Raw genomic sequence first — 26,389 nt, 5'->3', positions numbered from 1 at the left:
ACGCAAAAAAGAGATGAGACCTCCAACACCCAGCTACTCCACGCGATGACCGACGATAGGAACAGCCACAAGAACACACGGAAATGACGCACGACAATGCGCGTGCCCGAACAACACCGCCATCATAGAAACATAGCACCTATTGGTGGAAATAAATAGGAAGTTCCCTACTTCAACATGGCTGTCCATTAATTGCGCACGGAATGTAGCAACCAAAGAAAAAAAGACTAGCAATAGACACCAGCTAGCACAGAGCGCATAGGATGCGGTCACCCACCTCATCCGTTATAATACAATCAGTAAATTCAATTCTTTTCAATTTAATTTAATATCAGAAATCTAGTAAAATTATCATTTCAAATTGTAACTAACGCACTAAACTGCCATCTAGCTTTTAAACATTTACCTATAGAATTTCATTTAGTACGTCAACGTGTCTGAAAGATATAATTAACGGGTTGCTGGCAGACTAAATTACGTTCGGTATTACAGTATACTGTATTTATTCTAAACCTGCAATCTACTGAATAGTACTTCCCAGTGGCTGCCTTTCTTCAGTTTTTAATTCCTTCTCAACATTCCATTTCTCTGTTCACGTTGGAACGCGCAGTTAAGCTCGAAAGTTGAACGCGCACCCTTCTTCCGCAGAGCACGTCCTCGCGCGCGTGCGCTCCAATGTTTTGGGACGCTCCTCTTGGGCGTTCGCGTCGACGTGAGTCATGCGTCGCCGCTCCCGCGAGCCTGCCTGCCCTACGCTCGCTAGTGTTGTGTAGTTGGCTGTGCGCGCTGCTGGAGGATGGACAGTCAGCGCTCGTGCCTGTAACAGACCCCCCTCCCCCCCGCGCCCCACTCCCCCCGTTAACGCTGCGACCCCTTGGCCGCAGAAACCGGTTCCCCTCCCCGCGCGCCCCCACACACACGCAGGGCATTGATGGTAATGTATGCGAGGAAACAGCCGAGACTCAGTGATGGGTAAATCGCACTTTCTGCGCACAACCGTTTTTCTGTAATGACAAATCCGCCATTTTTGTTGTATAGCAGCGAAGAGTCCTCGGGGCCAGGGGCCGTGGGCGCAGCGTCCCATTCCTCACCCTTTAACACGGACCCCTTCTCCGGGGACTGGCGGCCCCCTCTAATGCTGTCTTTTTATTGGTCTTTTTCAGCTGTCACGACCGGCGAGAGTCGCAGCCTTACCAGGTACCTATCCGCTGCTGGGGCCGCCGTACTTTAGTTCGAGGTTTCCGGGCAGCGCAGGCCCCGGTGCTGCAGAGCCTGCGGTGTCGTTCCCTGCTCTAGCAGCGCCCCGCCTCCACCAGTCCCTTCCTCCTGCATACATGGTCCCGGGTGTAACAGTGCAGTAGCGCTTAGGAAGAGCCCAGGCTTGAACCTATCAACATGCCCCCTCGCAGTCACATTACAATTAATAGATAAACCCCCTACTGACAGTGACGTATTTATTTTACAAATAGCGTTGAGTGTGCTGGTAGTGGAAAAATCATTACCTGTGAAATACGATTGTAAAGTGCGGAAGTAAATCGACCATTAAACACGTTACGTTTTTGCTTTACAACACTTTACTTTTTTGCAGGTTTGTATTTCCTACCATCGTTACCATTTTTTATGAGTAGACACCAGTGCTTTAAATGGGCAGGTACTTCCTAGTACGGAGTACTTGTACTTCTTTGATATGAAGGGGAGTATCTGCACTTCTAAGCACTGCTGCAATACATTACAGTGGATGAGTGCCAGCACTTTTTTTTAGGAGCGAACAGGTACTCAAAATAAAGAGTACCTGCACTTCTATATTTCCATTTGAAACACTGTTCGACACTACTTATTGTATGTTATTCCCCTGTGTTACGTGAGGTATGTTTTAATAATGACTTCTTTAATAGGCCTGTCACAAATACAATGCTGACACCTTAACTTTACTGCATTATAGTGAGTTGCATTGCCTCAGCTGCCATACAAACCATGTCAACATGTTAAATGACTATAGGTTAACGCCACATGAGCATTACATTTGGACCATGCAGGTCTGCCTGGCTGTGGTGTTGATTATCAAGCTTATATTTTTAGCTCTCCGGTCACTTCACCATAGTTTACTATTGAACCAGTGGTGTTTCCCTGCTTGTCCTTTCCTTCCCCTAGAATATACATTTTCCTCTATGTTGGTAGCATCACCTCTTAGACAGCATTGACTTGACTTGTGGTGCCGCTGAATGAGGGAATCCTGAAATTATTAATCAGTAACTGATTTGTGCCGCCAGTACATAAGCAAATTCTACAAAAGTTTTTTTAAATTTTTTTTTTTAGTTCTGATCTAAAAAAAATTACAAATGCTTTTACCCATATCTGCTTGTAGGACACAGGATAGTCTGTGGACCAGTGTTAATGGAAATCTGAAAACTGTTACGGCTCGGCATTTTACCAGTGCTAACTATAACATCAAGATGGCACTCAAATGGTTCTTCTTTATGTAATCTTTGCCACGGAGGGGAGCAGGATGTGGAACATCTTCTTTTCATATGCCCTAATCCAAAAGTAGTGGCAGCCAGGACAAAATATCTGTATCCTATATATATTAACTGTCGTATCACCACTGTAAAGGACTTGATCATAGTATGTAAATCTCCACCCAATGAACTGGTTTGTTTTTTTATAAATTTTTAAAATCCTTTTTAGCTTTGTATTAATATGAAATTTAATAGTATTTGTACCTGATCTTATCGAACAAAATTTGTGGTCCTCAGTAGAGTACCAAAATAAATAAAACTTGAAATCTGAAAACTGTTGCAGAGCCACTATTCAATCTAAATGTTAGTTGAAAAAAAACCCCACAAAAAAAGTTCTTAACATTTGATTATTGTAGTTACTAGCAAAGTTTAGTATGTTATTTTGGCAACAGCATTAATTTAAAAATATGCAGTTTCTGTACGGGAAGTGTTTGTGCGTATTACTCGATGCTCCACAATAACAGCAGTAGAGAATACGTAAAAAATAGACACCTTTGCTCTTCCTAAGAAATAATTTTCTTTTTGTGTAAGTGTCACATTTTTTTCTTTTTGTAGACTCTTAAATACTCGTCAAAAACTCATCCTAGTTCCGGGGATCACCGCCATGAAAAGATGCGAGATCCTGCAGATCCTTCACCTCCAAATAAAATGTTGCGGCGGTCCAATAGTCCTGAAAACAAGTACAGTGACAGTACGGGACACAGCAAGGCTAAAAGTGCACATACTCACAGGGTGCGAGAGAGAGACGGTGGTAAGTTTGTATTCCCCCCCCCCCCCCCCCCCTCTCATAATTGCATTTAATTGGACACAGAACAACATCACATTGCACAGGTCAAAGAGTATTTGCTACTTTCCATTTTTTTACTTTCCATTTACATATAGTACATCGCTAGTTTTTGTTCTTGATTCATTCTTGCCTGTCTTCATGAAAACAAATCCTGTCATAATGGTGTTTTTGTTCATTTTTGTGTTTAATGTATTATACCGTTGTTAATTTGATGTTTTATCTAACTGTTAGTTCTTTTATCATCACACGCAGAAAGATGGCACTATTTCTCATAGAAATGTAGAGTATGGAAAAATTCCATCACCATTGGAGAAGTTTTGTTATTTATCAAAAACACAAATAAGTTACTGATTATAGTCTGCCAACTTTTTGCTCTGGTTAATAGGAATTGGATTTTCTGTTTGTTGTAGAAGCTTCTTGCCTTAAGGTTTTTTTTGTGAAAAGCTTGTTCATGACCAGCTGGTACCTCGAGGTCCCAAATGTATTTTATGATTTTGGGATAGCAGTATACGTAGGCATTAAATGTTTCCTTCCTTGTGCCTCAGACATCTATAAAATGAATTCAAAATACCTGTGGCATGTTTGTAACCACTACTGTCAAATATTTGCATACTTCTCATGTTGGACTTTGGCAATGCATTTACATGCTACCTGGAAGCATGTATTCTCTACTAAAAATTGGTTGCAGAAACATATCAACGGGAAATGTGCCAACATTCATTTTCTAAGACTTCCAACCATAGTATAGTTATCCAGAAAAGATAGGTTTGTTTTTTGGATGTTTTGTTGTTGGTGTCCTGTTTTAAGCATATAGTAGTATAAAGTGTGCAGTGGTTACTTCACAAAATCACTTGTCTTTATCTATTCAGTCGTTTCTGACTCTTGGTGATTGAATGGATACAATTCCTCCAGTTGTTTCGGTCGATAAGATTTCTTTAGGTCTTGGAGATTCTTGTTTGTATCTAACCACCGTGTTCTTGGTTTTCCTCTCTTCCATTTTCCTTCCATCATTCCATCAAAGGAGCGTCTTCTCAGTATACACAATATATCGAGGCTTAAATTACATAGGTCCAAAGAACATTCCACAGGCCATGTTCTAAGTGTGAAGTAAACTTGTTTCACTTTTATTCCAATGTACTCAACATATTTTCATGTTCACTGAACAATAATATTGACAACCTATTACAATATACAGGGGTGTGGAATTTATTAAAATATCTACTTGTCCCTGGGGCAAGTTGCTTCATAAATCTACTTGCCCTGTAACCTAATCCACTTGTCCCTTTGGTGCCATGTAGTGCTGTGACAAATTAGGACAGCAATATCATTATTTAAGAGCTCTTATATAGCCTCTCTGATTATGACAGGGCTCATACCATAGTAGTGTTTGAATATTAGCAATCCCTTTATGTTGTCCCTTTTCGGCAGATATACATACTGAGACTGAAGGTAGTGGTAAGCAATAGTTCCAGTGTTGGAATGCCCTTTTGAGTCGGAGTAAATCTACTAACTTGCATGTTTTAAGGGTTTTCAACAACTCTTCTCTAATCTTTTCCCATACTGAGAAATGTTGGAAATCTACTCTTGATAATGGCAAACGTAAACCTTCTTTCAGAGTTGGGGAAAAAGTGGTTGGAGGGAAAATGAACTTGCAAACACTTAGGTTTTCGCATGAGCAAATCTACACATGCATATTTGCTCATGCTAAAATGCAGTTCACAAACATTTTCTAGGAGTACCATTTCTTGCCCTACTTCTGTCAATTCTTGTGAATTCACGAAAGCCATATAGCTGTGCTTAATGCAAGGACATATGCCAAGGGTGCACTTTTGAGACTTTCTTTAATTATTGGGCCCCTTATTTGGTCTGGCGTTAACCATGACCTTTTGTGTTTATTAAAATTCTCTCTCTCTCTCTCGGTAACAGCTGGCTTCACTGTGAGTGACAGCATTCTGCTCTTTCACAAGGAGCATAACGGCACATAAAAGTAGTTTTGTTCAGTGCCAATAACTAATGTCACAGTGTGTGCTTTATTGAGACCAAAAACTATTTTTGCTTTTGCCAATGTTTGTTATAATGGTGAGGGCAGGGCAGCTCTCACATCAATAAGGGTTTACAAAAACTATGCGAAAACAAGTCACACTAAAAAGCTGACCAACAATTTCAGACCTACTGGCTTTGCCAAAGCTTGTTTATTTTTATGTTTCCCATGATCTTATTGAAACTGGTTACACTGATTTTCCAATATGAATATTTTTGGGAAATACTAGCATGCATCAACACATTTTACTAAATGATGCTGCAATGAAATGGTACCTGAAATTTTACAGTAGTTTAGCTAAATGTTTTTTTCCCCTACTGTCATTTTTTAGGAACATTTTATATTGAAAGCAAAGAATCCTTATTCTTGATTTCAAGCTTTGCAAATATTTGCATCTAATCAGAAAGCATTCTGGGAGCATTATGCAGAGCTTCATACTGCTAAACATTGAAACCGTGTGTACACATTTTTATACTGGAACCCCTATCACTAGTGCAGTCAGAATTTACATTTACTTAGAGCACTCACCCGAATAATAAAGGCTTTAAATTAATGAACTATAAATACAAGTTTGAACAGCATTAACATATGCACACAAATATTAACTGCAGGCAGTGCCCTTTCCTGACCCTTAATGTGGCACTGCAAACTGGCAGCCAAAGGGTTTGTGCTGCAGGGGGTTGGGCCTACTTGTCCCAAGGACAAAATACACATTAAAACGTGTTGCCCTAGACCCCAAACAATATGGCCTGGGCGTCGGGCTATAGGAATTCCACATCCCTGAATATATTCAAAAGACAAATTTTCTTGTTCACTATACAATGATCTTGACAGCCAGCGCGTTTCGTCCCTTTCCTGGACGTCATCCGGTCTAAATTCAGATTCTGAGCTCTTTGAATCTTTTAACGCTGTAATAACCCGTTCTCTAGCTGTTCTTAGCTCATCAAAAGTGTCAAAATTCTAGTTTATTGATTTAATCCGTTTATAGTTTTTTTCACTTAGTATCTCTTCATCATTATGTTTAGAGTTCCGCATGGCCTTTGCAATGAATTTCGCGACACTTGTTAATCTTCTTGAAAACTTCTACTTTTAGATTTATTCATATAAAAAAACAGTCTTTAAAATATTCCTTCCTGATCCTCATTTACTCTGTCTTCGATGTCCGTATTTACTTTTTAAATTGTCAATTTGCAACTAAGATATTGCAGGACTGTCATCCTTCTTCCAAACAATTGGCAGCCCACAACCTCTTAATCGCTGGCGAACTGCACCACAGTGTCGCGAAATCCATTGCAAAGGCCACGCTGAACTCTAAACATAATGATGAAGAGATACCAAGTGAACAAAACTATAAACTGATTAAATCGATGAACTAGAAATTTGACATTTTTGATGAGCTAAGAACAGCTAGAGAAAGGGATATCACAGCGTTCAAAGATTCAAAGAGCTCAGAATCTGAATTTAGCCCTGATGACGACCAACAAAGGGACAAAACGCCTTGGCTGTCAAGCTCATTGTATATTGATCATGAAAATTTGTTTTTTGAATATATCGGAATTGGTTGTCAAGATTATTGTTTAGTGTACACGAAAATATGATGAGTACATTGGAATAAAAGTGAAACAAGTTTACTTCACACTTAGAACATGGCCTGTGGAATGTTCTTTGGACCTATGTAATTTAAGCCTTGATATATTGTGTATACTGAGAAGACGCTCCTTTATCTTTAATTATTACTTTATTTCATGAAATAGTGGCCTATAGCGGTGGACCACTGAGAGTTGTGCTCCAATACCACAAACATTTGAGTACTTTATGTTGTGACTAGTGCACACATGTAAAGCCCTCATCGCAGTAGGTGTATTATGTCATGGTATTATAACTAAGCTCCACCGTGATTGAATAAACTTTGTGTTTATTATTTAAGTCGTATCTCCGTGGTATTTGGGTCTTCTTCGTTTCCAATTAGTTTAATCTTCTGCTTTAATATTACACAGTTCATTGTCTGTGCCACAATCTGCTTCTGGATATGTTTTTGCTGACCTCACTGAGCTTTCCCACCTTCTGCTGCAGAGTATGTTGTCGATTTGATTTGGTGTTGCTCATCTGGTGAGGGCCACATGTACAATCTTAATTTTGGGTTGTTCGGCCCACGTATTAAAAAAGCAAAGCAAGTTTTGTAGGTAGAACTCAATTAGTCTTTCTCCTGCTGCATTTTGATTGCCAAGTCCTCCTTTTCTAGCTATCTCGGGTTCTTTATTGACTGCAACTTTGGCAGTATTTTTGTCACTTAATATAATTTTTGGCCGGTATTTTACATGGACCTCAATTTTGAAAACATCTGGCAAACTAGGCATTTTCCTCTACAGTTTTAGTTGTATTTACATTTAAAATGAACATGAAAGCAGCAAACGTGTTTTAATATTTCTCATGACACCACTGAACCTGTAGGAACTGCTAATTCAAATCATTAATGTGTTTAATTGTTTTAAAACCTCTTCCACAAAACCCTATTACTTTCCAATTTATACATGGAGTCAGATGTATAAAAATTAAAACATACATAACGGCATCAGGGTTACTTTCGAAGTATTTGCATTGAATCCAAAGTAGCCCTGCACCAGGGGTCTCCAACCTTTAATCCAGAGCTACTAATATTATTAGTCTTCTAATAGTGACCATATCAGTCACAATTACACTAGGGGCCACCCTATGCAAAATTGTCAGTAGAGATAACCTCATTGCATAAGGCGGGGCTGCTAGCAGTAATGTGAACACAGTTTTATCAATCAGACCTCCCAGGATATAGCAGGATGGATTGGCAAATTTAGCGGCACAAATATGGAAATTTAGCAGCACAAATATGGAAATTTAGCGGCATTTTTGCAGCTCTTTATTTTACTCCTAATCATTCATTCTCAGCCTTACATCAATGGAAACTGTTTTAGCAGAGTATTCCGCTTTGAAATAGGCAACCTGGGATATGGAACAGAGGAAGCAGCCCATAGGCGAAGGCTGTTATCCCTTGAAAATGCAATCCTCCATTTGCTTTAGTATAGGTTCTGACGGTATTATCTTGACTTATACTGGATGCTCCCTTGTGTCTGGACAAAACTATACCTCTGAAGAGCTCAAACACGTGGACACCCTACAGATCCAGAAACAGGCATGCTGTGACAGTAAAAAGTAAAAACATGCAGGCATGTACTGTCTTCAAATATAAAACTAGACCAACTAGAATGAAGGAAAATTTCAAATAATAATTGTATGACAGTTGAAAATTTAAAAAAGCTCAAATGGAACTCCACATTAAAGAACAAAGCCTCAAATGTAAGCAATGAGCTCTGTCCACTAAGTCCCACCATGAACGTGCACAGTGCTATTTCATGTTTAGCAACAACTGGATCCAAACTTAGCAAAACATCCTAGCGAGCATTCTGACTATCTTGATCACAAAATCAGGAAATAGGTAATGCAGAGTGGATTCACCAAATGACTCTACGTCCCATCTTAAAACATCCCTTCAATGAAATGTGATGAAGCAATTAAAAACTCCAAGATCATGCTCTAGAGGAGAATTACAGAAATAAAACAGGATTAACATGCAAATGAATGTGCTAAACTAACGCACGCAATCTCAACACACAATGAAAGGGCATTGTGGGCCCTGTTTGGAGAGGGCTCTAGATCTTATCTACAGCCCAGCGACCTGTACATATGAAGAAAATAATGAGAAGTCCGTATAAAGTCCCTTTACAAATCATCTGTCAATGCCTCAATTAAATCTCTACCAGACTTACATCATATCCAACCATTACTAAGGAGAAGACAGTACAATTAATCAAACTCCAATACTGCTAAAACTGCGGTCCCAATCGGTATTCCTCTAGACCTTGTTACACTTGATGCGCGAATTGGAGCAGCACTTTCTTCATGTAACTATGACTGGGCAGGTACCTACATCACAGGACAGAGCTGGTGCTGCAACGCCCCAAACGAGGTCTGGTATGTACCAATGATAATGATCTGCACCAGGACAAGAACTATGGCCGCTCAGATTAGAGGTATTTCATAATTTCTTTTTTGCGGGCACTTTTGTAAAAATCAAGGGATTTTTACAAAAATGCTGATTTCGCGGCAAACCGCGAAATCCTGGAGCGTCTGATCAATATGGATTAACTCTGTGGGTAATAAGTCAAAACTGCAATGCCCTCCGTACGACGGTAATAACATGAGCAATATAATTCCCTGCTGCTCTTTGATTTATCACTCAAATATCAGCTTTAAATATATTTAGCAAATAAAACAATTTTTCTATAATCCGCTTCTGAAAGAAGTTCTGAAAATGCAGATTTTCATCTTGAAAACATGCTTTTCAGATTTGGCATACATATATTAATTAAACCAAGCGAAAGCGTCAAATTGAGTAGGTTAGGCTGCACACAGGAGAGCTACTTACAGAAGCTGGAGATCTACAAGTAGCTCATGAGCGACTCACTGGAGAACCTACCCTACACGTTCCTTTTAAAAATGTCACATGTATCTCTGCCACAAGATCAAATAAAATATGCTTAATTGTTTGAGGAATGCTTGTACAGAATATATGATAGATCAAGCAGAGTTATAATCCTTCTGGGACATGTAGCAAGAGCAGAGCTTGTTGATGCGAGTTATGTGTTTCTGTAGCAGCAGTTATAGTTGATTAGATGAAGTCTTCGTGATTTAAATAATTTTTTATTTTAACTTAGTACCATTTTGACTTTAAAAAAAAAGCTGGCCAAAAGTAATAAGGGCAGTACATAGAGCAATTGAGTGGGGTGGATGGCTTTAGAATAGTGCTTATCACGAATGGGAGGGGGAAACGAGAGCTGTACGTGATTGGTTCCTCCCAAACCATATACGTCCTGCTCAAACAGGCAATCTGGTTGTGAGGGTAGGCCTTACAGTCATAAAAATGTTACTAGACCTACAGGTGTGGTGACTTAAAAAATCTACTTGATCTATTTTTAATGCTCTTGACCCATAAACTGGTTTCAAATGTTGTGAACGTGGGCAACTATTTTAATTAATTGAGCCGCCATTTTCTGCATTAACACACAAGCATCTTCAAATGCGCGAGTTCAGCGTGTCTGCTGTACAAAAAAACTCTTGTTTGATTTAATAGACTAAACTTTATTCCATTTATAATACAAATCTAGCCACAGGATACACATGACCCCCGACTGGCCTCTTAGTTAATTAACAGTATTGTCATCAGGGCAGGGGCTGGAATGTCTCTCTAATCATATTCAAAAACTGTCCCTTTTAATAAATACATAATTAAAGGTTGAAGTGGTAGCACACTGTCATTTGTAAGCAGCAGATTTTATGTTGAAATGGTCACCAACTTTCCCACAGACATGCTGTTTTACTGCTAAAACTATATAGTGTACAAACAATATTGCAAATGTCATTTTCATATCACCAAGATTTCTGATTTCTTTTGCTCCTATTTCACTTTTTTGCATCACGCTTCTTAATTACAAAAAAATATGCTTGACAAAAACCCCTATCTCTAGTAAAAGAGCAAAAAATAAACTAAATTTTCCAATTAGCAGTTAGTAGAAAGACAAACTGACATTTGACCTCTTAACTTCAACACCAGCAAATGTGTTGAGATAAAAACATTTAAGTACATCTTTATTCCTCATTCACTTTCTGAAGGAACAGCACACCTGCTCGTTTCCAGTCTAAATTCATTTGCCAGATGGGACTAGAAGGTGCTAAAATAGCTCAACATGATACAATTTTACACGCAATTGCGAGCTGGCGAGTAGATTTTCTGAGGCCCGGAAGGGTTTTTTCTCGCAGATATACCTAATTTTGGTAATGCTCTGATGTCTCCTATATGGATTCCATAAAAATGGGATCCAGGTCCTGAAGTCACCCAGTCAGGGCCTGTAACACAGCTGAAACACATGGACCATGGGAATGCGGGACCAGTAGTTATTTTTAACATCCATGTGAATCCTCTCTCTTTTAAATCCAATATTATAGAGTTTTTAGGAATATCTACATTAATTTGTATCCTCTAGTTGGATCCCTACCACTTATAATAGGAGGCACAAAAGTACTCTGTAAATGGGTAGCCTAACCGTCCCAATAAGAGTTTTGGATTGGTGTGGCAAACCCAATGATGAATCATGCCACCTAGGTTGGTAGATGAGTGTGCCGTATATTTTTATGGAATTCTTATCTGCGACATTGGGTCATTTCAGAATTTAGGCATATCCGTCATGAAAACACCTCATATCCTGGTTGTTTGTTTATGAATTAAGCCAAAATAATTTGCTGATCTTTGGACTAAATCTTCATCCTATATCGGTATTGTTGGCGAAGACCGACATATAGGTACACAACCATTTCTATTAGGGCACCCAGATAGAAATATGCGGGCATTGTGGTTAGTGGCAGCAACAGTTACATTCCAAAAATGTTGCTTCCTCCCCATCTAGAATGTTTGATTGCTTTTCCACACCAATGACTTGTGACTCATCCTATAACAATGGTACCTGTCAAATCTATACTAGATTATATATGGTTTACATGGAAGTTGTAGTTGGAGTGCTGTAACTTACCATGTAACCTTGTCAGTAGGCCAGTGAATCTCCTTTTCTGTAGATATCACAGATGTTGGTTATTGATTCCATGTTTCCTCAATTGTTTTTTTTTTTTTAGGTATCCGTTTTGTTGCCTGTGGTTAGTGGGCTTGAGAGATTACGCTTTCTTTAGAGCTCGGTTTTATTGTTTTACCTGATTAAAGTTTCTTTGTAAATTGCATTACGCTGGTTAACACTAAAATCATGTTAACCAGTAGTGTTGCTGTTTAAGAGTGGGGCAGGGAAAATCTGACACTTAACTTGGGCCAATTATTGATCAAACCGTTCTAGAGTGTCAGGGCTCTATCTTAGTTTCTTGGAATTATATCTCTAAACATTAGTGTCTTCTCTCCTGCAGTGCATTTAGAGCATGGAAATATCCTCCATGCAATACCAAAACCATCCATAAGACTGTTGCAACATTTGAAGTTGGTGCCATTAGATTCTGCATATACCGGTCTGTCCTTAATTTTAACTCAGCCACATTTGCAAAGTTTTGATGCCATGGTTTAAATGGCCCTGAAAATAACCCTAATATTGTACCATAGAAATCTCACTTACTGATGGCTACAAACCTAATTTTTCAGGTGGATAAATAAAATAGTGGAGGATGAAATAGGAGGGTTGTTAACCAGGTTTAATAAATAAATGTCCTCATTTCCCTTGTGTTAAACCCAAAGTTATACCAGAGAAATGAAATCAAACCCTCTGTAATTTTGTGACCATACGACGTCTAACATAAATCCCCAGTGTTAAAATTTGTCAGCAAAAATCAAAGAGTTTATTTCGGATTTCAAATTTATAAAACATATAAGATAAAACTCTGCATTTGATTAGTAACTTACGAAAAGCTTAGTCCACAGCTCACAGATTATAAAAGTATTATGAAATGTTTAATTGGTTCTGTGCCCGGTACAAATATAGCAAACTTTGAAAAAAAATTGGGCACAGTGTCATAGCAAGTTAAAATTTCAAATATAAAAAAACGACTGTTCGAATCTAATACAATGATAAATGAGAATTTTTAGGCAATAAAACCTTTGTTGTAAATACATCCTAGTGTTTGAAAGAGAAAACCAGTTTTCACATACACAAAAACAAGATAGATAAATTAATTCTGTTATATGTAGCTATTGCTGTTTGTAATTGTGTGAGCTGACAATATATAAATCTAAAGAATTTCTATTAAATTGTTAGATTTCCAACCGACACTGCTGTTAGGATTTAGAAGAGTTCTCCAGGAGTCGTTTTGGAATAAGCCAGTTAGCATGCTGGAATATGGCCACGATATCGACTCCTTTTCCTTTGTGTCAGACTTAAGGATTCTTATGGTTAACTTGACTTTCCTAACTTCTAAAATGTAACGCACCGGTATAATCCACTTTTTATGGAGAACCCTATAGGCGGTGCAGAAAAAAATGTGTTTCAGGTGCAAGACTGCATGCAGGCAGTGGTCGAAGTGCATTAAAAAAAAATATAGGAGCTATGATGCTGCGCTCAATGGAGGTCACAAGTGGGCGTGCTCAATGGCGTGGCTAAAAAATCTAAATATTCTGTATATTGTTTCAGTCTTTTACCTTTGAGTAACTACATACAAATGAACACACAGCTTACATGAAAACTAAATGCAAGTTGCTAATCAGTGTGAAATGTACTACTGTACATTATGAAACCTCTATTAGTTAATGCACTGCACCAGAGAGCCATAGAATAGAATCCTGGTTGGTGTAGTGGAGAGTAGCGCTACAAGGTCCCAGTCTGTGACAGATTGCACTGTGAACATGTTAGTTATTAGGTCGAGCTATTTTTATAGCTCCGAACCTATTACAGGGGAAACTCTCTTGAACAAGCCCGGATTCCATGCAGTTCATGAGAAATGCGCGTGCACAGAAATCCGCTCCCCCACCAAGCAAGACAAGCCAAGAACATCAAAGCGACTGGACGCTGAGTCCATTTACCAGCATCCACTTCACGCGCTCCGCAGGTCATAAACAGGACCATCTGCTCGTGAATACTGGCATGCTTGCCCAGCCCTCCTCCCAGCGCTCGTCCCTTGTTCCCTCCCACTCGCTTGGTGCCCTGCTCCCCCGCCCCCCAACTCGACTTGAAAGGAAGCAACAAGGGAAACAAACTGAAAAACTTCCGCAAAAGGGGACACTCAAGACTTACCTGTGGAGACGCCGCAGCTTGCCAGGAAACTCAGCCCACGCCGCCACCGCCGAGAGTCACCTTACCTGCAGTTTGTTCGCGCCGCCGCTCCGGGACTACGAATCCCGGCAGCCTACGCGGCGGCGCGCGTCAGTGACACCGCGAGGGCGCCAGGGGAGGCGCACATAAGCGCCGCAGGGCCGGCGGAGCCCCGGGGACACTCAAGACTTACCTGTGGAGACGCCGCAGCTTGCCAGGAAACTCAGCCCACGCCGCCACCGCCGAGAGTCACCTTACCTGCAGTTTGTTCGCGCCGCCGCTCCGGGACTACGAATCCCGGCAGCCTACGCGGCGGCGCGCGTCAGTGACACCGTGAGGGCGCCAGGGGAGGCGCACATAAGCGCCGCAGGGCCGGCGGAGCCCCGGGGACACTCAAGACTTACCTGTGGAGACGCCGCAGCTTGCCAGGAAACTCAGCCCACGCCGCCACCGCCGAGAGTCACCTTACCTGCAGTTTGTTCGCGCCGCCGCTCCGGGACTACGAATCCCGGCAGCCTACGCGGCGGCGCGCGTCAGTGACACCGCGAGGGCGCCAGGGGAGGCGCACATAAGCGCCGCAGGGCCGGCGGAGCCCCGGGGACACTCAAGACTTACCTGTGGAGACGCCGCAGCTTGCCAGGAAACTCAGCCCACGCCGCCACCGCCGAGAGTCACCTTACCTGCAGTTTGTTCGCGCCGCCGCTCCGGGACTACGAATCCCGGCAGCCTACGCGGCGGCGCGCGTCAGTGACACCGCGAGGGCGCCAGGGGAGGCGCACATAAGCGCCGCAGGGCCAGCTCCGCGGGACGCGAGCGGGACGCCCGGGGCTAAGCCCGGGCAAAGGGCGGGCCCTCTACGGCCCTCATCGGCACGAGGAGGCAGGGGCAGGGCCAGCCCCCCTGTTTCACCAGAGACACGTCCACAAGTAAGACATAGTTGCTCAGTTGTTTACCGTGTTACATATATGGCAACCAAAAAGAAACCTGCTGTTGTGCCCGCTAATACCATGGATAACTATGTTGTGCAAACTGTAAAGAAAATAAACGAACAAAGGAGGGAATCACTTGGGCTAAGCCAGTCACCAGATTTGCGCAGGTTAAGCCCTACCTTACCTATGTCAGCAGAGGATAGTCCTTTTGTGATGGTGGACACAAGGGTTTCAACTAATGATTCACCTATGATTGAGTCTGACAGTCAGCCACTGATCACGTTAGTATCTCCTGTTATTTTGAATGTAGACTTTGATAGCGTTATTGATTCAGAACCAGACACTGTTACTGGTCCTGTGGAGGACGATTTACCTCTAATAGAGCACACACCTCGACCTGTGCGTGCCTGTGTGAAGAATCAGCGGAAACAGGGTGGTCAAAGACCAAGAGTGAAAAGGAAAAGAACATTATCTCCAGGTTCCGCGAGAGCTCCCCTAAAGGCAGTAGGGGACGGGACTGCAAGAAACAAAGGAGAGGATGAAATGTTTGCTAAACTGCTTGAGGTTGTAGAGGGTAAACTTATTGAAATTGTAAAACCTCTGATCTCTAAAATAGATAAACTCCAGGCGGAAGTTAAAAGACTTGGAGGTATGCAAACTAAGCTGACGGAGGAAATAGGTAGTCTTAATACTTCATTATCAGCAAGAAATATTATAGAAGGGGTTGATCATGCCGGAGAAGGGATACCTGGTGTGTTGACTGATCTAGCCCATACGTCGGCCCCCAAAGCTAATCATAATATTACAACAGTAGAAGGGTGCCCGTTGATAGTTAATATTCCACAAGCACAAGTCCACGGTACAGACCCTCTGCAATTCATTGAGGAAGCTTCACCTGTTGTATTAGTGTTAGCTAATGTACCCCAGTTGGATGACGGTATCATCGAGTCAGCCAGCTCTCTGAGTAGTAAGGCCCTTCACTGGCTCTCTGGTAATATGAGGTTCGCGCCTGGTGGGTTACAGCAACTGGCGCATGATATCAAAGCAGTTAAACGTATTCCCTGGATAGGGAACCGCCCTAAAAGATTTAAAGGGGATTGCGTGGCGATAACATTTGCTCATCCCAATATACTTCCTAATGTTTTAACACATATTTTTCCACCCCAGCGTAGAAGAGGTACGGTGGTTCCCCTAACACTAAAATGTTTCCACGGGGAACAGCAAAACGTAACCCTACCAAAAACGCCAGCATTAGGATGGGATAACAATTTGATTAACAACCTGAATTTGCATAACCGCTGGGCATCCCCCTAGTACCTAGTCTGCTATTGCACAATAGATTTGATGCCCTGTCTGGTCTTAACAACTGCGATTGACAAGAGGTCAGACATGAGTCTGTCGCAGTGGTTGCAGGAGTAGATTTACATCAGCCCTCAATTACAACTGGTAGTATACTGCCTAAGTTTGTGGGTACATCCCGCAATACCCTAGTGGGGGCGTCAACAACTTGCCTTATCGCCAGTTGGAATATAGCAGGATTAGTTTCTAAATTAAATGTACCAGGGTGGTTAGAACTAATTAGAACATTTGATATCTTATGTTTGCAAGAGACCTGGTGTTTAAATTTTAAGGGCCTTGATGGTTTTGTAGCCTATGAGTTACCAGCAGTGGCAACTACCTCAGGGAGGGCCAAAGGAGGTTTGCTAACTCTGATTTCTGTGAAAATGCGAATCAGGGTGAAGGAACATATTACTGTGGGCAATAATTCCCAACTGCTATGGTTAGCGGATGAGGCAGGTAAAAACATTCTGTTGATTAATATGTACAATAATGTTTTTGATGCCAGTAGATATACGGTTATTGTAGAACTTGATGTCGCAATCAAACAATTGATGAAAGCCTCCAATACGGTTTTTGAATACATATATGTTGGAGATTTTAATATTTCTGTTTGCCCTCTCTCTAATCAAAGGTTGTGTGGTACTTTGAATTGTGTTGGAGAGCCAGCTACGCACTTCCAACACAATACATATGGAGAAACTTTGAACTCTTTCCTACTCGCCTATGACTTAGAGATTTTAGAGATTGAACAGGACGGGAAGGGTGATAGTTTGCCAACCTTTGTGGGGCGAGGGGCGAACACTGTGATTGATTTTATTTGCATGTCTTCCGAATTAGCTGATTTTAGTTCTGATGTCAAGGTTGTAGATCATATGGTTAGTGACCACAACTGTCTTGTTATTGAAACTAGGTTTTGGGAAGCTTGTATAATTCCAGATAGTAGTGCTATTACAAACATTGAAGTACATAGGCCGAATGGATTTAGAATAAGGTGGGCAGGGGATAAGGCTGAAGTAACCTCAAATTGCATTATCTCCTGTTGTTTAAATGATATTATTTCTATTATTGACGAGAAATCAAATATGAAGGCCTGTATTTCCCACTTTACAAAAATCAATGTTTTTATTAGTAGTAAGTTTACTAGGTCTGCTGGAAATTTCAACTACAAAGCTAGGGGATGGTTTGACAACGCATGCACTGTGGCATTGAAGACATTAAAAAAAGCATTATCCACCAAACCTAGAGATAAAACAGTTGTAGTTAAGCTTAGATCTGATTATAATTTAGCTCTTAGGCAAAGGAAAGTTGAACTACGTGAGGAAGCTTGGGAGCGATTTGATCTGGCGGCTGTATCGAATAATTGTACGCTTTTTTGGGCAGCAGTAAATAGCCCTTTTCTAAGAGATGATAAACTTCCCACGTTAACCTCAAACGTGGGTAAGGAATCATGGGTACAGCATTTTTCTGCCATTTTTAATCCTGATACGGTAACGTTGCCGATAAGTTGCTCTTGGCCAGTACTTAATTTAGATATCACCTTACAGGAGGTCCTAAGTAGTATCAGGGCTAGCAAGGGCGGTAAGGCCCAGGGTCCCGATGGTGTCCCAGTTGACGTATACAAATTTGCGCCCGAGACTTGGGGGCCAGTACTAGCCAAAGTTTTTAATGCTGCTGTTCGCTATACTATTCCGTGTACCTGGTCCGAATCCATAATAGTTCCAATTCATAAAAAAGGGGACCGAGGAAACGCCAAAAACTACCGGCCAATCTCGTTGTTGGATTCGTCGGTCAAGATTATGAGCCGTGTACTCCTCGTTCGATTGGAAGAATGGGCAGAGTCTAACAAAATAATGACAGACTGCCAATATGGGTTCAGGAAAGGGAGGGGTTGCATTGAACAATGCTTAAATCTGGAGCTACTGATCGGGAAATATACCCGTGCGAAAAAGGGTTCACTTTACCTCTGTTTCGCTGATTTGAGCAGCGCTTTTGACCTGGTGGATCACGCCATACTATGGACTACCTTGCTAGAAATGGGAGCACCCAGGGAAATTATATATTTTCTGGCTCGTTTATACGAGAGGCTTAGCTCGAGTGTCCGGTATGGGCCTTCGGGCGAATGCACAGATAAATTTAAGGTCAGGAGAGGTATCAGACAAGGGTGTGTATTGGCACCCTTGCTCTTCACTCTGTTCATTAACGAAATAGACTCGATCTTACAGAGGGCGCCAGCTGACGCACCTAGAGTAAACACAAGTACCATCCCCGTGTTACTCTATGCGGACGACGCTGTGTTGCTCTCTAGGACTCCCCGGGGTCTACAGCTTTTGATAGATAAATTTGTGGCCTTTATTGAGAAAAGAAAGTTGGTCATTAATAAAAGCAAGACATTTGTGATGGAGTGCGGAGCTAGTAAGGTAAAAATTAAAAAGCCCTATAGGTATCTCATTGACGGCCAAGTGGTGCAGTCCGTGGAAAACTTCTGCTACCTGGGAGTTAACTTTTCCAAAAATGGCCACTGGGACGTCGAGCACAAGGTGGTGCGCGACAAAATGATCAGGAGCGCCAATGGAATATTTGCATTTGCAAGTAAATTAGGTAGTAGAAGGCCTAAAGAAATGCTTAAGATTTTTGAAGCTAGGTGTCTCTCGGCTGCCCTCTACGGAGCAGGGGTATGGGGGGTATCCAGGGTAGAATCCCTACAGGTAGAAGAGAATATGTTCCTGAAAAAATTGCTGTGTCTCCCGACTTCTACTGCTAATAGTTTGGTCCATAAAGAACTAGGACTACATCATATAAACGATCTATTATTGTTGAGACCTTTGATGTTGTGGCGTTCAGTCTGGATGAAAGACGAAACCTCATTTAATAGGGCCATTATCGAGGATTGTTTACGCCTAGACTATTTTCTTAAAATCCCATGGATTAAGTACACAATTGATTCTTTCTCTAGTGTATTTGGGCTTAACGTTACATTAGATCACTGTTCTGCCTCGGATCTCTCCAAGGAGAGTCTGAAATTAATTTTCTTAAATCATTGTGCAGAAAGACGAGCTACGGATGATCTTAAACTTTCCACTTGTATACGTTATAACCATTTGAATGAATTTGTGGGCCTACACCCTTACCTCATCCAGGTGACTAAAGGGCAACACCGGTTTGTTCTCACCAGGATGAGGATGGGTACGGTCCACCTATTGGTTGCATTCCCTGAGATTAAGAAGCGCCCTACCGGTCCATGTCGGTGCGACAATATTTCGGAACAAAGCACAGAGCACTTTCTACTTATATGTAACCTGTATAGCGAATGTCGTAAATTCTTTTTAAAACCTTTATTAAATTTGGAGCAAGAACTGTTAAAGCGGCAATGAAATTACTTTTTAACTTGCATCACCCTGACATCTGTTTTTATACGGCTAGTTTTTTACTCAGGGCCATCAGCTATAGGAAAAGCATGATTTTTTAAATATATTTATTAAATTTCTTATTCTATCTTATTTATTGGAAATTTTTTAAGTGTGTTATTCGATTGTTATATGTATCTTACCGTATTTGTAGCTGATTGCGATTGTCAAAGTGTATTTTCTTTTAATTGTATTGTATGTATGTACTTTTATGGACATGATTTACATGCTTCCGAATAAAGTTTTGAAATTGAATTGGGTCATTTCAGAATTTAGGCATATCCGTCATGAAAACACCTCATATCCTGGTTGTTTGTTTATGAATTAAGCCAAAATAATTTGCTGATCTTTGGACTAAATCTTCATCCTATATCGGTATTGTTGGCGAAGACCGACATATAGGTACACAACCATTTCTATTAGGGCACCCAGATAGAAATATGCGGGCATTGTGGTTAGTGGCAGCAACAGTTACATTCCAAAAATGTTGCTTCCTCCCCATCTAGAATGTTTGATTGCTTTTCCACACCAATGACTTGTGACTCATCCTATAACAATGGTACCTGTCAAATCTATACTAGATTATATATGGTTTACATGGAAGTTGTAGTTGGAGTGCTGTAACTTACCATGTAACCTTGTCAGTAGGCCAGTGAATCTCCTTTTCTGTAGATATCACAGATGTTGGTTATTGATTCCATGTTTCCTCAATTGTTTTTTTTTTTTTTAGGTATCCGTTTTGTTGCCTGTGGTTAGTGGGCTTGAGAGATTACGCTTTCTTTAGAGCTCGGTTTTATTGTTTTACCTGATTAAAGTTTCTTTGTAAATTGCATTACGCTGGTTAACACTAAAATCATGTTAACCAGTAGTGTTGCTGTTTAAGAGTGGGGCAGGGAAAATCTGACACTTAACTTGGGCCAATTATTGATCAAACCGTTCTAGAGTGTCAGGGCTCTATCTTAGTTTCTTGGAATTATATCTCTAAACATTAGTGTCTTCTCTCCTGCAGTGCATTTAGAGCATGGAAATATCCTCCATGCAATACCAAAACCATCCATAAGACTGTTGCAACATTTGAAGTTGGTGCCATTAGATTCTGCATATACCGGTCTGTCCTTAATTTTAACTCAGCCACATTTGCAAAGTTTTGATGCCATGGTTTAAATGGCCCTGAAAATAACCCTAATATTGTACCATAGAAATCTCACTTACTGATGGCTACAAACCTAATTTTTCAGGTGGATAAATAAAATAGTGGAGGATGAAATAGGAGGGTTGTTAACCAGGTTTAATAAATAAATGTCCTCATTTCCCTTGTGTTAAACCCAAAGTTATACCAGAGAAATGAAATCAAACCCTCTGTAATTTTGTGACCATACGACGTCTAACATAAATCCCCAGTGTTAAAATTTGTCAGCAAAAATCAAAGAGTTTATTTCGGATTTCAAATTTATAAAACATATAAGATAAAACTCTGCATTTGATTAGTAACTTACGAAAAGCTTAGTCCACAGCTCACAGATTATAAAAGTATTATGAAATGTTTAATTGGTTCTGTGCCCGGTACAAATATAGCAAACTTTGAAAAAAAATTGGGCACAGTGTCATAGCAAGTTAAAATTTCAAATATAAAAAGACTGTTCGAATCTAATACAATGATAAATGAGAATTTTTAGGCAATAAAACCTTTGTTGTAAATACATCCTAGTGTTTGAAAGAGAAAACCAGTTTTCACATACACAAAAACAAGATAGATAAATTAATTCTGTTATATGTAGCTATTGCTGTTTGTAATTGTGTGAGCTGACAATATATAAATCTAAAGAATTTCTATTAAATTGTTAGATTTCCAACCGACACTGCTGTTAGGATTTAGAAGAGTTCTCCAGGAGTCGTTTTGGAATAAGCCAGTTAGCATGCTGGAATATGGCCACGATATCGACTCCTTTTCCTTTGTGTCAGACTTAAGGATTCTTATGGTTAACTTGACTTTCCTAACTTCTAAAATGTAACGCACCGGTATAATCCACTTTTTATGGAGAACCCTATAGGCGGTGCAGAAAAAAATGTGTTTCAGGTGCAAGACTGCATGCAGGCAGTGGTCGAAGTGCATTAAAAAAAAATATAGGAGCTATGATGCTGCGCTCAATGGAGGTCACAAGTGGGCGTGCTCAATGGCGTGGCTAAAAAATCTAAATATTCTGTATATTGTTTCAGTCTTTTACCTTTGAGTAACTACATACAAATGAACACACAGCTTACATGAAAACTAAATGCAAGTTGCTAATCAGTGTGAAATGTACTACTGTACATTATGAAACCTATTAGTTAATGCACTGCACCAGAGAGCCATAGAATAGAATCCTGGTTGGTGTAGTGGAGAGTAGCGCTACAAGGTCCCAGTCTGTGACAGATTGCACTGTGAACATGTTAGTTATTAGGTTGAGCTATTTTTATAGCTCCGAACCTATTACAGGGGAAACTCTCTTGAACAAGCCCGGATTCCATGCAGTTCATGAGAAATGCGCGTGCACAGAAATCCGCTCCCCCACCAAGCAAGACAAGCCAAGAACATCAAAGCGACTGGACGCTGAGTCCATTTACCAGCATCCACTTCACGCGCTCCGCAGGTCATAAACAGGACCATCTGCTCGTGAATACTGGCATGCTTGCCCAGCCCTCCTCCCAGCGCTCGTCCCTTGTTCCCTCCCACTCGCTTGGTGCCCTGCTCCCCCGCCCCCCAACTCGACTTGAAAGGAAGCAACAAGGGAAACAAACTGAAAAACGTCCGCAAAAAATACATCATGTGGATATGCCTTTGTAAATATGTTACGCATATAATACATTTTTACACCGAAAAACTTGTTTTTATCAGCGAGGTGCCCTTTCAGGAAGGCAGCGCTGGTTTTGCTTTCCTTGCCATCTCTCTCCCCTCGCTCCTTCACCCCACTCTCTCTGCTGTCCCTCCCCCCTCTGTTCCAAACATTCCTGAGACTCCCAAAGCTTCTGATCTCTGCATTGATCGAAAGGCAGCTATGGGAATAGGGATTTTGCTCCCAGTCGTGAAAGAGCAACACCATTTTCTACAGAACATGCAGCAAGGCAAAACTCGACGCTGCCTTGGGAATTAGTTATCACGTTATTTTTCATTCCAGTAGCTAACTATGCACTCTAAAGCAACAGGACTGCTCCAAACCTATTTGAATTTAAATATGTGCTGCATCAAAACTGCTGCCGTAACTTTTCTCTTATTTAAAAATTATAGTTCTACTCATGTCTGACTCATTACAATTTAGATGAAAACATCAGAATACATCTGTTGTATTTCTGTTTTAATGTCGGGTGCTCTAATCGCAATGCTCTGAATACTTCCCTTTAAGTTTTGTGTTAACGTGTTCTCTCTCGGTAGTATTTCTCGTCTTCAGTAGTGGCATGAAGAGGGGCTGCAGCTCCTCCAAGCCACAGCTCTGCCTCTGCTGCATCTTCCAGCTGCCCATGGCGAGCTCTTAGCCTTTCTTTCCCAGTCTGTCTGAATTATTTTGAGTCGGATACACTCAAATGCAATTCTTTTAAGTGATATTAATTAATGCAAATATGGGATGCGCTGCCATCCCTGGCTTGATTATCAATTGATAGCTCAGCCTCGCAGGTGCGCGCGCCCATAGTCCGTCCTCGTGCGCCTAGTTTCTCCACGGCAGGCGCACGGCGAGTGCATTTACTCGTGATCACTGCCAGCCTCAGGGTAGCCCCCACGCACCGGCAGAACTGTAGCCTACTTTTGGCAGGGCCTCCCTCCTCTGACAGTGCTGCTGTTCTCATTCCCTCTCCGGCTGAAGGGCATGTAATCGGTTCCAGTGCCTTACTCTCCTGGCTGCCATATGCAGTCAGCTGCCCTGTATCTCGCACCGTCCGCGTCGTGTCAGAGTCCAAGGTACAGAATTACCCAGACTGGGTTCAATAACCAGGCCTGTGCTGCATTGAATTTGTCATTGTATTTATTGTTTTAATCATATTTAATTCTAGTGTGTTGTTTATTAAAAAAAGCTAATTATTTGTTGCATGCATCGTTTACAACGAATGGTGTATTTAGGATTTGTCAATATTTGGGTCGTAGTATGTGTAATATATCCGAAGCGTTTCGTTTAGTTTCATCACATATGGTGAGCACATCATGTGTTTTTGTTTGACTAACCAGCACCTTTTAAACACGCCTGCCACGTTTGTTTTCAACTATTTTTCTCTTTTGCTTCAAACATTGAAAGCACTAAAACGGTAAACCCTTTTCTGCTTTCTATCGCCCTTGGTCCAGAAAAAAGTCTCTACTATTTTACCGTGTTCAAAAGGTTTGCTTTATTATTGTCATGGAAAGGCTTTCTTGGAAGGTATGTATGTCACTGTAAAACTGTTCTGTATAACTTTTAAAGTAATTTTAGCAAGGCGTTGCTTAAAGAAATGCGTTACTACATCTATTGTTGAATTGTGGGAGTGATGGTGATTAAGGAGATTGTCTTTCTGAACATTTGGAAGATAATGTAAATGTCAATCGATCCTTAAGTTCGGTCGGATGTAGAACAATTGGTAGTTGGTGTCTGTCACTTAATTAGACAAGCATTGGCATAGCCAATAGGTCTCGCCTTTGGGACCTTATAAGTGTTTAGCCAGAGCTATTGGCTTTACCAATCGGTGCTGCATAATCTCATGAGATACTTCTTTCCAGGCTTGACCTAAAAATGGGGACCAGCACATCTGCCACTCTTTTCTTCTATCACTCAAAAAACCCTTGCTGAAAGAGATGTATTTTGACTTGTTTGTAGCAGAATGACAGCACCGACAATACTGACTTAGCCAGACAAGGGGTCGTTGCTTACTTATTCCAATTAAAATAAATATTGCATACAATAATACATGTGTATCATTTGTACAACGCGAGTAGGAACCCGTTGCACCATGGAAAGCTATGCAGGGCAGAGAGAGATTATTCAGTCTTAGTTTTATTGCCTTTCCATACTCATAAGCATACTGGGCTATTATTTATTTAGTTATAACGTTTTATATGGCGCAAACTTATACAAGATGCAGTTGAACATTGCAAAGTGGATTGTATGAGATGCTCACAACCCAACGTAAAACAACTTCAGTTTGCCACACACTCATGACTCTTGGTAGAGATCACAAAGACTGCAATTTGTGTTTGACGTCACAGGATAGTATGACGTGTCCCTGAAACTTGCTATTTTGTTAATACATATATATGTGCACAGAAGCACAATTTGTTTTTTGAATTATGGTGGCGTTCCCTGTAGATGTAATTGAATATAGTATACCCTTGACAAAATAAACAGAAAGTGTGTTGCAGCAAAATTTGAAGGTTTTGGCCACAGATTATTAAATAGCTCTCTAAAACAAGCACTGGCGTTGCCAATAGGTCTCGCAGTAGGAAAGTTGGAGCTATTGGTTTTGTAAATGACATTTTATATTTGTTTTGTGATTTACAATGCCAATACTTTTAACTTTAGCAAATGTGACACTTTTAGCATTTGTAATGCCACATGTTTTGTATTGACGTGACTTAGATGTATTGATATTACAAATAACAAGGGCTTTTTGAATATAATACAAATGTAATGGTTTAAAAGCGATTCCTCCACGAAAATGCGACCATCAACAACATACTTAAACAAGAGATAAGTAATATAAACTTAGAAAGGGAAGGATTTTTTCTGACTGGAAATTACTGCGTAAACCTGGCCCTGCACAAATGAAACAAAGCAATGCTGTTGCAAGGTTCGCACGTTTGAAGTTGGCAGGGCACAGGCGCAGCTAGACACCCATTTCTGTCAAAATTACTTGCTGAGATTCGCTTTGCCCTTCTGTTCAATTGCGTGATAGGGGTGCCTGTGAAACAAGACGAGGGAAGGCAGAGAAGGGGAGGGGGGAGGAGAAATGCGACACGGCGGGCAGGGGAAGGGGCCGAGCGGGCAGAGCGGCGATGAGGGTGTGAAGCAGCAGGGGCCTATGAAGTGAAGCTAAGCTTAACTTCAAAGGCCGTGAAAGTTTATAGCCCAAAAGCGCTCGACGAAAATGCGACCATCAACAACATACTTAAACTTGGCAGTCATTGAGAACCTTAAGGAACAAGAGATAGGACCTAATGAACGAGAGGATAACATTAAATAAATGCACGCACGGAGACAAAGTGAAATAATGCGTCACCAACATGTACCTGATAATGCAGAGCGGCCGGGAAACTGAAAGTACGGCCAAACAGCCATGATTAATTAGGGGAGGAGAAGCCGCAGAGCGCACGCTGGGCGAAGCCCTTTGATGTGCTGTGCGGGCGTTAAAAAAAAATGCAATTAGGAGGGAGGGAGGCTGATGCGCGTGCTTGTTTGGTCACGTGATTCACGTGAACTCAAACAAAACCGCAGCAAGAAGCCCTTGGTTTGACGAGGATTTTGAGCACTTGAATTCTCGCTCCGCTCAATGCGCTTGCGCGCATTGATAGGTCGCGAGACCTAAAAAATGAGTGGTATAATTGTGCCATAT

General features: G+C 41.1%; 1 protein-coding gene across 7 annotated transcripts in view; it reads left to right on the top strand.

Moving 5' to 3' along the window:
* Positions 1 to 731: 731 nt before the first annotated feature.
* The window catches only part of WAC (WW domain containing adaptor with coiled-coil), a 676,706-nt gene continuing 651,048 nt past the window's right edge, over positions 732 to 26,389 (top strand). For 3 of the 7 annotated variants that reach the window (XM_078663395.1, XM_078663393.1, XM_078663391.1), the window contains exons 1-3: positions 744 to 972; positions 1,164 to 1,197; positions 3,072 to 3,267. In XM_078663395.1, the coding sequence (XP_078519521.1) occupies positions 932 to 972; positions 1,164 to 1,197; positions 3,072 to 3,267 (271 nt within the window). In that variant the 5' untranslated portion in view covers positions 744 to 931. Of the gene's footprint in view, positions 973 to 1,163; positions 1,198 to 3,071; positions 3,268 to 26,389 lie in introns of all 7 variants that reach the window. The other 4 variants (XM_078663394.1, XM_078663392.1, XM_078663390.1 and 1 more) reach the window with 2 other exon arrangements.

This window comes from Lissotriton helveticus, chromosome 10, assembly GCF_964261635.1.
Source record: "Lissotriton helveticus chromosome 10, aLisHel1.1, whole genome shotgun sequence".
Lineage (NCBI taxonomy): Eukaryota > Metazoa > Chordata > Amphibia > Caudata > Salamandridae > Lissotriton > Lissotriton helveticus.
The sequence above is the reverse complement of the archived record's forward strand: the minus strand, read 5'-3'. Positions and strand labels throughout refer to the sequence as shown.